The sequence below is a fragment of the Doryrhamphus excisus genome, linkage group LG6 (assembly GCF_037039965.1).
Source record: "Doryrhamphus excisus strain RoL-2023G ecotype Guam linkage group LG6, RoL_Dexc_Guam_v1.1, whole genome shotgun sequence".
Taxonomy (NCBI): domain Eukaryota; kingdom Metazoa; phylum Chordata; class Actinopteri; order Syngnathiformes; family Syngnathidae; genus Doryrhamphus; species Doryrhamphus excisus.
The window spans coordinates 11,832,796-11,846,962 of NC_136362.1; the positions used below are offsets into that span (position 1 = coordinate 11,832,796).

At 37.9% G+C, this 14,167-nt stretch overlaps 1 protein-coding gene across 1 annotated transcript in view; it reads right to left on the reverse strand.

Moving 5' to 3' along the window:
• dnm3b (dynamin 3b) overlaps positions 1 to 14,167 on the reverse strand; it is a 31,734-nt gene that overhangs the window by 10,296 nt on the left and 7,271 nt on the right. Inside the window, exons 6-15 of the mRNA XM_058066757.2 lie at positions 12,932 to 13,030; positions 12,647 to 12,807; positions 10,879 to 11,021; positions 10,618 to 10,753; positions 8,717 to 8,784; positions 7,553 to 7,691; positions 7,062 to 7,148; positions 5,776 to 5,846; positions 5,607 to 5,661; positions 3,524 to 3,637 (exon numbers count right to left, since the gene is read on the reverse strand). Coding sequence (XP_057922740.1) covers positions 3,524 to 3,637; positions 5,607 to 5,661; positions 5,776 to 5,846; positions 7,062 to 7,148; positions 7,553 to 7,691; positions 8,717 to 8,784; positions 10,618 to 10,753; positions 10,879 to 11,021; positions 12,647 to 12,807; positions 12,932 to 13,030 — 1,073 coding nt within the window. The remainder of the gene's footprint in view (positions 1 to 3,523; positions 3,638 to 5,606; positions 5,662 to 5,775; positions 5,847 to 7,061; positions 7,149 to 7,552; positions 7,692 to 8,716; positions 8,785 to 10,617; positions 10,754 to 10,878; positions 11,022 to 12,646; positions 12,808 to 12,931; positions 13,031 to 14,167) is intronic.

Consider the following 14,167-nt stretch of genomic DNA (forward strand, 5'->3'; position numbering starts at 1 on the left):
AAACACTGGAGTTAAAAGCTGAAGATCAAGAGTATAAAATAGGACTAAAAAGATAAAAACAAAACACTGGAGTTAAAAGCTGAAGACTAAGAGCATAAAATAGGACTAAAAAGATAAAAACAAAACACTAGAGTTAAAAGCTGAAGAATAAGAGCATAAAATGGGACTAAAAAGATATAAACATAAGACTGCAGTTAAAAGCTGAAGACTAAGAGCATAGAATAGGACTAAAAAGATAAAACAAAACACTGGAGTTAAAAGCTGAAGACTAAGAGCATAAAATAAGACTAAAAAGATAACAACAAAACACTGGAGTTAAAAGCTGAAGACTAAGAGCATAAAATAGGACTAAAAAGATATAAACATAAGACTGGAGTTAAAAGCTGAAGACTAACAGCATAAAATAGGACTAAAAAGATCAAAACAAAACACTGGAGTTAAAAGCTGAAGACCAAGAGTATAAAATAGGACTAAAAAGATAAAAACAAAACACTGGAGTTAAAAGCTGAAGACCAAGAGCATAAAATAGGACTAAAAAGAAATAAACATAAGATTGGAGTTAAAAGCTGAAGACTAAGAGCATAAAATAGGACTAAAAAGATAAAAACAAAACACTGGAGTTAAAAGCTGAATACTAAGAGCATAAAATAGGACTAAAAAGATAAAAACAAAACACTGGAGTTAAAAGCTGAAGACTAAGAGCATAAAATAGGACTAAAAAGATAAAAACAAAACACTGGAGTTAAAAGCTGAAGACCAAGAGCATAAAATAGGACTAAAAAGATAAAAACATAAGAAAAGTTTAAAAGTATTAGTTAAAAGCCTGATTAAAAAGGTGCGTCTTTAATCTTTTTTTTAAATATCAACAGTCTCCGCAGTCCTGAGGCTCTCCGGCAGGCTGTTCCACAGGTGGGGGCCATAGTGGCTAAATGCTGCCTCACCGTGGGTTTTAGTTCTGGGTTTTGGTATTGTTAAAAGGCCAGTGCCGGAGGACCGCAGGGTCCGCGGGGGTTGATATGGTAAAAGCAGATCAGATAAATAAGAAGGGGCAAAGCCGTTAAGACATTTAAAAACCAGTAAGAGAAAAAGAAGGAGCGACAGCAAGGGAGGAGGAATGGGGGAGACATAAGAGAGGGACGTGAGAGGGGGGAGGAAAGGAGGAGAGAAAGAAAAAAGCGAGGGAAGGAGAGCACATGTGGAAGTCATTACAACGCGGGTCAGGACGCAGTCGTCGCTCACGGTGAGTTATACCACCGAGAGCCGGTAGCTAAGCTCTCCGGAGGTGAAGTCGGAGAAGGAAATGCAAGATGTCTAAAAGAACTGGAGCCATCATTGAAGGTTCCAAGCACGGCAAGGTCAAATGATTCCTCCGCTTATCATTTTTTTAACCTCACCGTCGCCTGTTAATTATCTTTTTTTTAAAACTTTCATCCTCCCCCTTGTTCCTGTCGTTTTTCAATATTTTTTCTTTCCATTCCAGAGGGGCCCACTTCCTGCCTGATTTTTTTTTTTTTTGGGGGGGGGGTAAAGAAGGCGGGAGAGTGAGCAAGATTAAATGACAGCCTGGCGTTAAAACTCAACATCTGGTAGTGCTTAGCAGCGCTCGGAGAACCAAAAGAGGAGGAGGACTGCGTAGAAGTAGAAGAAAGTAGAAGAAACGTAACAAGGAGGAGAGCTTGAGAAGGAGAACCGATACCAAAGTGGATTTGGAGAAGAGTAAAGAATAGTTTGAGTTTACATGAATGAAGGGAGCAGCATAGGGTAAGCAAACTGCAGACCCGGACTGGGTTTTGTATTCCCAAAGGGGTCACAACAGTCCATATATGGTCACACAGGTCTCCTCCCTCTTCCTTTTGCCTCCTCTCTCTTACTCACTCACTCACTCACTCACCCCCCCTCCATCTCACTCTTTCCCTCTTTTTTTTTGTAATATCCCCTCCCTGAGCGTGCAGCCAGTCTGTCCCAGTCGTCTGTGCGAATATGCCACGTCAGGACTGGATACTCTTCATACCCGGCATCACCGAAAAACGGGACCGAAAAAATAAGTGTGCATCTAAAAGATGGAGAATCGGCAAGTCGGACTTTTGAGAGCTTTCAGTAGACGGGATCCTCGGTGTGCCGAAAACGGAGAGATTCACGGGCAACAGAAGCGCAAGCATGGGCGAAATGGCAGAGGACAGCAAAAAAAAAAAAAAAAAAAAAAAAAAAAAAAAGGGCCTGACACTTATAACTCCTGCTCCGTCCACCCAGTGTTCAGACTACCTGTTCATTGTCATACTGGTGTACAGTAGTCTGCACATTGGTTAGACTGGGTAGGGATCTTCTCCTTTGCATCCGTTTACTTCGTTTTTTTGCTGTAAGATCACCTGAACTGGTGTGTACTTTGTCGCCTAACTCTTACCTCTTTCTTTTACTTTATTTTTGGAAATAAACATTAACACCTATTTAAATATCAGAGTAAAATGTTACGACTTAAAAATGGCATTTTGTTGCATGAGCAAGCATGCGGGCTAGTAGCCTAGCACTTTGAGGAAGATGTGGTCCACAGGAGGAGTGTGTGTGTGTGGGGGGAGGGAGGAGCGAACGTGCCTGCAAAGCATCAAACACTCGCCAAAGTAGAAGGGGGGTTCAATCAATCAAATGGAGTTTGAAAATACAGATGTCAGTGGGTGGCCGAAAACGGAGAAGACTGGCATATACAAGCCATAGTTCAGCCAAGGTGCGTGTGCGGTGATATTTTAATTGTCGGAGGATGATGTGCTTTTCCTTTCAGGAATGCAAGCACTTCCAAAGTAAATGGCAACCACACGTGCATGTGTGTGTGTGTGTGTGACTGGACTGTAGAAAGTTCACAGAGTGTACAACAGAAATATACAAGGCGAAGCTCATGGAGTCTATAATTTCCTGCATTGCCACACCGAGGTATCAAATAACAATCCGAACCCCCCCACCCGATGCTGTGTGCGGCTCATGTGCTGGTATGTATTTTGGGTGTCTGTGAGTGAACATGTGGTTAGAAAAAAAAAAAAAAAAAAGAACTCTCCAAATGCTAAATTATCATAACTGTGATTCATTTGTTTATAAAAATTTGCAAGAAATGGACGTTGCATGCTTTGAACAGGTAGCCGACATGAGGTTGCAGTGTGTCCGCCTATCTACACTTGCTGTGCAGAATATCCTGCAACCTGTACAGCAGGCACAGACAGGCAGATAGACGTCAGCCAGGAAACCGAGGCAGCAGCATCGACCCCTTTGCAGAAGCATATGAATGTTTCATTGCAGATGGAAATAATAAAATCCTATTTTAAGTCATCTTTGTGAGTCATTTTAATCCCCATTAGCTTTACAGGAAAACTGCGCTTTTTCGGGGAAATTTTGCCCATCATTCGAAAGAGACGTAGTAGGCGGAATAAGTGTTTCATATTACGTGTCTGCTTAGCATTGTGGATGATGGGCAAAATGTTTTTTTTTAAAAGTGCACTTTTCCTTTAAATGTGTTTTCTAATGAAAAGTCGGAGCTCACCTCGTCATCCTTAAACCAGGAGAGACTCTCGGCAGTCAGCACAAACCAGTACTCCTTGGCTCCGCCCTTCATGATGCTGATGTTGTTAATGGTCAGCCAGCCCTTGCGGATGACCTGGAGGGAAAATGAGCACAAAAGTTGCATCAAAAGTAAGAAGTGAAGAAAAGAGGAGCTTAAGTGTCATCATCAGTGCATGAATTGCAATGAAATGTGCGCAAAAGCAAGGTTAGGTGCGCCATTGTGTGTTTGTGTGGCAGTCATTCCAAGACCTGTGTTCACCACAAGAAAAAGCCTGTGTTATTATTATTATTAATATCATTATTATTAAGTGACCACTACGTGTTTAGTGCTTGAGTCACACAATACAAAAGAATAGGTGTGAACCGTGTTAGTTGTATGAACCCCACAAGCCCTGCATGCATGGTGCCAAGTGATTATTGGGTCAAATCTCACTAAGATTATTTATTTGCAACAAAAGTGCACAATTTGCGGCCAAACTGTGGACTTAAGTATTGGGATACGTTTGCTTGAATTATTTCATTTTTAGCTTGATCGGATAATTCAATAACATTTATTATTACAATTATTGTTAGTAATAATTAGAATTATTACTATAATCATGACAATTTATTATTATTGATATTAATTATTTATTAATGATATTTATTCAAAATTAGCAAAACAATTTATATATATATTACATAATATAATATTATATAATATTATATTATATATACATTATAAATAATATTACATAATATAATATTCATATAATATTAATTATATTAATTCTATTTATTAATAATTTGCTAAATTGTTATATATATATAGAATATTATATATATTATATTACATTATATTATATTATATTATATTATATTATATTATATTATATTATATTATATTATATTATATTATATTATATTATATTATATTATATTATATTATATTATATTATATTATATTATATTATATTATATTATATTATATTCATTAATTATGATTAGTTTAAATGTGTTTGCCTTAAATATTTGTCTTTTTTTCATTAGAATCAAATTGAACCAATCATTTCACATTTTGCAATATTTCAAGTAAAAAGTATGAGTATTATCATCAGTAACATTTGCCTTATTAGCGGGTTGATACAAAGTACAGTACAGTACAGTAGCCCATCCGTAATGAATGGCAACATGTGGACTATATGTACCTTTTAGTATCTGAAGACCATTTAGAACATTTAATAGCGCTGCATGTTGCTGCTATACATAGATGAACAAAGACACAGTATGTTATTTGGAATAATTGATAACAGTTTTTGGATCAGTTGAGTCAAAAATATGTGCCTCGGCACAGCGGAATGTCCCAATACTTGTGCCCACGTGTGTATTATATATCAGCCAATTTTAATTGTTTAGTCGGCACCGCCTTGTTGTCTGTGGGCCTGAGTGGGGTGGGGGTGTTAAGACAGCAAATGGTTGCTTGATCAACTCTTACAATCAGGCCTGATGCAGGAGGAGAGGAAGCCTGCAACAAGGAGGAACGTGGGGCATTTAATACCCGGACAAACGTGAAGGTAACACACATGAGGCAGATTTGGAAAGACATATCTCACGTGCGACTTAAAAAAAAATAATAAATACCACCAGTTTCCTGTGAAGGAAACAGTGCCACAGAGCACCACACATTGGACAGATGCATTATTGCAGGCATACTTGATTTTGCACACCAGAACCCACAATGAGCAATACTCACCAACAAACACCCATAAGAGGGCAGCTGAGATTCTCACTAAGGGATGGGGGATGAAATGCAAAGTGGCACCTTGATGACACGGGAGGATGATGGTGGCAAAAAGTAAACAGAACCCAGTCAAATCATAACCCAAAAATAAAATACACACACAGCTAGTGCCCGTTTAACATAAGACTAATAGCTACATAATGACACGTGAGCGCACATAAATAATAATTTGTCATATGCAAACTGAAAAGGGAAGCTCATTTATCGATCATGCGGGGGGCCATACTGCACTGATGGTGTGTTTAAGAGCCTCAAGCTTCTCTCGGACACCGGACAAGCTCACCTGGTTTGTTGCTGAACTCTGACTCTTGTTAGTCTGACTGCTCCTCTGCTGTGCACTGTGCAGAAACATCACAGTCAGGATGGGGAAGTAAAAAGTATGCTCAGTAAAAAGTATGCTACATATGGTGATGGTCAAGTATATATAACAGGTATATGATGTGAGTTTTTACTTTGCAAAGCCAATGAAGTCCTCGTGGTTTGTGTTGATATAAGAGAGCTGGATGTCAATCACCAGTAGAACCTGGAACAATAAATGCCATGTATTGAATCATACATATAAAAACACACACAAAAAATCCGAACTTACATGGCCCTGTGTGGAAAAAGCAGTCTGGAGGGAGGCTGATGTCATTGCAGCACCAAAAATTAATGCCTTTTTTTTATTATAAACTAATAGTGGTACAAGTTTGTATATTTTTTAGGTATACCCTTTGAATGTTAAGTTGCTGTGTGATGACTTTTGTGTCATTTAAGATGACACCAAAAGTCACAGTTATATTGTTATACTGTTATATAAAGTGACCTCCTGTGATTTGCATTGGTTTGACAAGATCGTTGGGAGTTTGTGATTGGCTCTACGCTACGGTAGCGCTACGGTTTCCCCACTGACTTGTGAGCGCCACAGTTTTAAACAATTAGTAATAGTAAAGGAAATGTCACAGGATTAGAATTTTGCCATAAATTTGCCACAACGCTGTATAAGCTGCCATTTGTAAAGCTTTGGGACTCCAGCAAACCCCAACGAGAGCCAAAGGCGAAAACACAGAACAGCAGTGAACCATTCCCAGTAGTAGCCAGAAACCCAAAATGACCCCCAAGAGCATGGGGGCAACTCATCCAACAGGTCATAAAAGACCCCACAACAACATCCAAAGAACTGCAGGTTGCCTCACTTGCCTCAGTTAAGGTCAATGTTCATGACTCCACCATAAAAAAAGACAATGGGCAAAACGGCCTGCATGGCAGAGTTCTAAAACCAAAACCCCTGCTGGATGAAAAGAACATTAAGGCTGGTCTCGATTTTGACAGAAAACATCTTGATGATCCCCAAGATATTTGGGAAAATACTTTGTGGTCTGATAAGGTAAAAGTTGAACTTTTTGTAAGGTGTGTGTCACATTACATCTGGCAGTAAACAGTAAAATATGGCGGTGGTAGTATGATGGTCTAGGACTGTTTTGAGTGACCTAGCCCTTCATGCTGGAAAAGCCTCCAATGTGGCTGAATGACAACAATTCTGCAAAGATAAGAGGGCAAAAATTCCTTCACAGAGCTGTAAGAGACTCATTGCAAGTTATCGCAAACACTTGATTGCAGTTGTTGAAGCTAAGGTTGGCCCAACCAGTTATTATCTTTAGGGAGCAAATCACTTTTTCCACACAGGTACATGTAGGTTTGGATTTTGCATAAATAAGCATGTGATGTTTTCCCATGAGTACTCACTAAAGAGCGTTACCTGTTCCTTAGCTCGACTCTCTCTATCTCGGATATGAGAAGTCACAATCCTCTCTGTTTCTTCACGCAGCCTTGGGAAACATTCCAGCTGTGAACACACCACACAGCATATCATTTCATCTGTTAAGTGTTTGAATAAAGAAGTGTGAAATCCATGTTGAGAACCATAACAGGAACTAAAAATGACAGATTCGATTTTCTTGTTCCAACTCTTTCAATCCTGTTTTGGTTCAAAACGATTCCATTTGGACTGAACCACTTTGAAACTCTCTTTTCTATCCAACATTTTGTTGTTCTTCCCTTACAGCACTGACTAACACTGAGTGTTCCACAGTGCGCTTGAACACCTCATAATGTGAACAGCGCCCACATAGGAGAGTTGAAAGAAGAAGAAAGGAAACAGAGAGGACGTTCTGTGTGCGTTATATGAACAAATAAATAAGTTTGGATATAATTAGTCGTCTTAACATACCACAAAACTGCATGAGTCACCTTGTTGGAACACTGGCGCACAGTGTTGATCAATTCCTGGATCACCATGTCCACACACTTGACACAGGGCTCCTTCAGCTTGATGATCTGTTTCTTCACAATGGCTTCAAACGCCATGTCTGGAGTGAACAGCCCCGTTCTATCGTACATCAAAAAAGGGTGATCATGACCAAAATAGTGACATATTAGTAAGTAGTACTCTCACAGGATAACTGGTTGTGTGTTCAAAGGGTTAAAAAGTGCAAAAAGTACTGAAACATTCGACAACTGCACACAACTGGCTCACAGTGTCATCTTATTAGGGACACTTTACAAACAACACTAAATTCAACAATAAATTCATCACACAGCGAACTATTATTCTCATTTCCAGGCCCTTTGTATACAGTTGTAGACTCCTACATCACAGAAAGCTTTCTATATCTTCCAGAATCTGCACCCATTCCAGTTATATTTTTTGGATTTTGTGCTTCCCGTGAAAATGGTCTGTTTTAATTTATTCCACAAATGGCCCACCTCCAGGCATGCCTTTAAAAGGAAGTTCACCTATGCGTGACATCACAAACCTCTCGTTTTACTACACAACTTCTTTCTGGGCTCACTTATGAATGTACAAACCTTATTATCTGAAACTTTGTCATCGTTTAAACGAGAATACAACATTCTAACTACATTTATAGGTCAGAAAAGTGGAAAAAAGCATAAAAGGTCTCCTTTAAGTCGCTGTGTGATGAATTTAATGTTGTTTCTAATGATCTAATAATTCTAATTTAATGTTGTTTCAGTCAGATTGTTATATTGAGTAATGGCAAGCTCGTTGGCCCATGATTGGCTCCTGTCAAATGGTCGATACAATATGTCATTTTATGACATGGACACGTGCAGCTTAAACACTGGAATTTACGGTAATAGAATATTTGCTTTTATGCTTTTGAGAAATCCTCTCATTTGGGATGTCTGCCATTTCTACCGTTTATGTAACTGTCCTCCTCTAACAATGGGCTGAAAATAGAAATCGTCCCAGTTTTATGCTAACTTCACATACAAGGGAATCAAATATTTGTCTGCTGAAAACAAACCAATGAAATAAAACCCCAAAGTGAGCAGCGTGTGGGCACATCTTTTTCTCCATGTAAAAAAAAAAAATTGTAAAAATACTCCCACCTGATTCCGTGGATATTTTTGATGGCATAACTGATCTCACGCCGCATCTCTTTCTCATCACACTCCATCTATACAGACAAATAGATTCATTGGGAATATTATAAATCATAAGTAAAGCAGTGGTTTAGATGCTCTATTGTGATCAGTATATTTTTATTGATTTTGTCTGAAAGCACATCCTATTCACCATAAATTGGTAATAAATAATAATAATAATAATTAATTTAATAATACATAATAAGAAGACAAATAGATTCATTGGGAATATTTTAAATCATAAGTAAAGCAGTGGTTTAGATGCTCTATTGTGATCTGAATATTTTTATTGTTTTTTGTCTGTACGTGCTATTCACCATAAATAGCACGTACAGCATACCACTCTTGGAAAAAACAACGTTTTGACATGTTTTTGTCTTATGCTTCACCGTTAATGTTTTTTGCACTTTGTTTGGCAGTCCTTGAACGCACCACGGTTACCATGAGACGCAAAAGTCTGCAGTTTACAATCAAGCGTTAGCCTGACGACCAGGTTAAAGGCTACACTGATTCTATCTTACATTACATTACATTCCATATTACATTACATTACAATATATTCATTTTTTTTAATAATGTGGCTGACTATGGCCTATTATTAGTCAACAAATAAGATAAAAGTATAATTTGTAGTATGTAGTATTCTGGTCACTAGGCATCAGTAATCAATAATAATGAGACATGATGTTAGATTATTCTACCTTTCACACTGCATGGAGTGTGGCTATTGACTGATATCGAGGGAAAAAACATTCTTCTCTCTTTCCATGTGGAAGTGGTAAGTTTTTGGTTTCTTTGTTCGTCTTCTCCATTCGGTTGTGTCACTTTCTTAAGTTTAGAATAAATACATTGGAGAGGTTATGTCCTTGCAGTGATCCCACAGCCTGTGCAACGTGATGTAAACAAAGAATAGAAGGAGTGTAAAAGTGACTACAGGGGTGTTATTTCATGTCTAAAGAGGAACCCCCGCAAAAAGTATATTCAATGCAAGTGAACATCCCAGAGCATAGGGAGACAACTAATCAGTCTAAGTCATTATGTCTCCTATTCAGGCATGTTCAGTGGTGTTGTCATTTCATCTTTTCTCATCTTGTCAAGAAATTACACAAGCAACCTTGTGGGAGTTGTGTTATGCAACACCAAAATGCATCTACGAAAAAATGGAAGGTATTTTTCTTAGTCAGTGATGCTCCAAATCATGCATACGCAATTAGAAAGCTCAGGATGAGTAACAAACTCAGTGATCCCTCATTTATCGATGTTCATTGGTTCCATATCCGACCTTGATAAGTGAATTTCCATGAGATGGGATTTATAAATCAAATATTTTTGGACTTAGAGCCAAGAAAACCTGTTTAGGATCTTTTACATACGTTTTCTAACATTATGAGAGCTCTCTACACATGAAATAGCACCCCTATATTCACCTTTAGACTCTTATTACCCTATTTAGTAGACATAATTCTCATGTGTGTTGCTATAAATGTGTTCCAGATGTGCGGAGGACAGGAAGTAATGTGGGATTACAGCCGCAACAATAGCCCATGTTATTATGATGCTATTATTATTGTGCGAGATAATTCAAATCTGAAAAAAAACTTGTTCTGGTGATCAAGTCTGGTGCTTGTGTGTCTTACCATGAGAAAATAAGGAACAGGAACATTACTGACACCAAGTGACCAGTGTGGAATACTACATTGTGTCCTGTCTTTCACTGCATCACCTGAATGTCTTACTGTAATATATTTTTAGTTTACTTAGACACTTTTCTATGCTTGAAAATGCTTAATTTAAGCAAAAAAATATGTCAAATTAAATTTAAAAAATGCATTTTTTTGTGTGTGATTTTTTTTTATGCTAATCACCTTGACCAATTCAAATGGAAACCGCTCGTGGAAGATGCGGTTTATTTTGGCTCCACCCGACAACTCCACTGTGTCCACCTGGTCTCCAGAACCTTCAATCCTCTTCTCAAAGTCCACAGAGAACTGCTGCACCATTCTGGTGAATATCAATGACAACAAATGTGTAAACAAATGTAGTTCCCATGCTATAAGGTATTTGATTTTCCATTTCAAATGGTGGAAGTTTAACTTTTACTGGTGAAAATGAGGATTTATACTGACTGTAACAGCTGCTTGGTTTTGCGGGATGGGTCATCTGGTCGGTATCCCCGGTATTCCTCGGCCTCCTTGTCCAGAGCCAACAGCTGGGACTGCAGCTTACTGCGGAAGGCTGGCAGGGTATCTCGAATGTGGTTGGTCAGTTGCTACGGCAACACAGTTATGACAACATTTCAAAAATGTACACAACCACATCAAAAACCCTTCTTGGTGTGATGCAGTGCAGTTCTACACCAATGCACGTTACAAACACAATTTTTTTTAGGGTATTTTTCCCATCGGCTTCATTTTCATACCCTTCCTGATACAACACTACCATGTGGAAAGTAGTTATGATAGTTGTAAATTTCAGCATACATGCGATCAGATACGGAGTGGTGACCCGAGACCACACATCAAATTTGGAGAGGATCGCATCATCCGCAATATAGTTAGGATGCTATAATTTTCCACCAGCAGAGGGCACCACTGGTGTCAAGGTGGCCGCGCAGTCAAGAACAGCGTTTTCTACCCAGGCCCACATCGTGAAAATGAAAGATGCTTTGTAACCATTATTCTTGTAATTTTACAACTTTATTACCACAATATTTTGACTTTATTCCCACTATTATTCCATATTATTTATATTATAACCTTTTCCCAACCAAATTTTCCGAAAATTACAATATTATTGTTTTCTTTGTTTCTCATAATGTTACTACTATTAAAAAACAGCTGATTTTTTCCTTCAATATTTCGAAGTTATGTGCCCTATGATTGGCTGGCGACCAGTCCAGGGTGTACCCCGCCTCTCGCCTGAAGACAGCTGGGATAGGCTCCAGCACCCCCCGCGACCCTCATGACGAAAAGTGGTAGAAAATGAATGAATGAATGAATGAATGAATTTCGAAGTTATGCTACTAAAATGACCATACTTTCTTTTCATAAAATTGCAAGTATTTTTCCCGTCGGAATATGATGATTTTATTCTCATTAAAAAAAAAACAATTTCTGCTTAAATTTTCCAACTATTTTAGCTTTCTTTTTGAGTAATCTTCATGAATTTATTTATTGTGATATTAGAACTTTATTCCGGTATTCTAATTTATTTTTTCTTATTTTCCAAAAATGACAACTTTATTTTGTTACTACTATTATGCTACCAGAATGACATTATTTCTCCTCTTATGACTTTATTCCCATAAAATCACAACTTTTCCTTGTGAGATTACAACATTTTTCTCTTAATATTTTGATTTTATTCTCACAAAATTACTGCTGCTTTTTCGATTTTTTTGAAGTTTTGAGTATGCCATGGCCCAATAAAAAATATGAATGACCCCGGGGGCACTCGTGGACACGCCTGATGGTAGATGGTAGTAGCAATAGTTGTACATTTACACCAAGAGGTGCCGATATCAACATGCAGTCATGATCAGATCCTCACTTTTAACCGTAGAATTTAAACTACTAACATAAACTAATATTGTTAAATCATAACATCTTTCATAGTGTTTCACCAAAAAGCTCTTGTATCGGATGTAATGACGAGTCCCTAAGCATGCGTGTGTGTCTTTTACCACTTGAATACATTTTCACACATTGTGTTGTTGGTGTTTTCCATAATCGCAGTAAAAAAAAAAGTAAGACGTCAGATAAGATGAGGATAAAAGGCCAAAAAAAAAGTGTTGAGCGCCCACACTGATGTGTCATAGTGTGTCATGGAAGAGAAAAAAAAATCTAGGTCAACCTCTTATTAATTATGCAAAGTGCATAGTAAATCTGTGATTACCTGGTTGAGCACTTTCTGCAGGCGTGGGGTGCCCATTTTGTCGCCAATGTGCCTGTATGACGGATGAGAGAAAAAGAACTTCCTCTCTGCCTCCAGAGCTGCCTTGATGTCTTTCTTTCCATCAATGTCCTTCTGACTGCGGTTCACCACGCCGATGTAGCCTGCAAACTCAGACGCAAGAGCGCAAATTGAGACAAATAATGACTTATCCTGGGGGTCTGAGAGAGAGAAAAAAAAGAAGCAAGAACAAGTTTGTGTTGTGCAGGAACTTGGCTAACAACACACCTCTTCTGAGTGGCAGCAGCTTGTTCTCCAGCACGTCGCGGGCATCGGTGCCCTCGTCCATCAAATCCAGTTTAGTGATCACTCCGATAGTCCTCAGACCTACAGGACACAAGTCATCACACATTGTCATCTACATTGTTGAAGTCACCACTTAGAAAGTAAAAAACCAAGATGGAGTTCATCTACATTGTTGTTGTTACACCCGCAAACGTAATAACTGCCCACAAACGTGATACAAATCTGCAGCTTTGAATGTAATAATCCCGCAAATTTAATAAATTTCCCACAAACGTAATAAAATTTGCCCACTGCAAACGTAATACTGAATTTCCTGCAAATGTAATAGTTATTACATTTGCAGGAAATTGTTACATATGTGGGAAAGTGAAAATCTGTAATATGTAATAATTTCCCACAAATGTAATATGAGACAAAATAATGATTTTTGTGGTTGTTGTTTGTTCTTTTTTCTTTTAATGAGGGCGAAGGTGTAGATGTCATTTTGAGGATTTTTTTCTTTTTTGTGGAAAAAATATTATTCAAAGAGTATCATTTTAATACATTAAATAATTACTTTAATTATTAAATTATAATTTATTTTAAATTAAAAAAGATAACATAATTGTGATAATTGCAATTGTTTTAATAAAATTATTATTACATTTTATTATTTCTTTTGATTACTTCCTCCCCATATACACACAAAATCACACATACAATAATATACTGTAACTACTACATTTGCAGGAAATTATTACATTTTTTGTGGGCATACATGTGCGTTTTAAAATGACATATACTGTATTGTAGCACACACTGTGAGAACCAGGCTGCTCTTTATGTAACAAGCATGTCAGCCCATTGGAGGAGGTCATTAGTCAATATAATAGTGTCTGACTATCTGACAGTTTCATCTTACAAACAACATTAAAGTCATCACACAGCAACTTAACACTCAAACATGATACCTCAGAAATATACAAACATGTACCAATATGGGTTTGATGGGGAAAAAAAACATTTCATTGGAGGAGCGTAGAAAACATAGAAAACGGTTAATGGCTGTGCAATGCTGCTTTTGTCCACCAGGGAGAGCCAGTACAAATAAAGCGTAAGGCCAAGAGCTTTTCGGTTGGGACAACTTTTTTTTAGAACTATCCTCTTCTCTTTCTTTTTATCCTCTTCATGAGCAACCTGCGGCGGCACGGCGGTCGAGTGGTTAGCGTGTAGACCTCA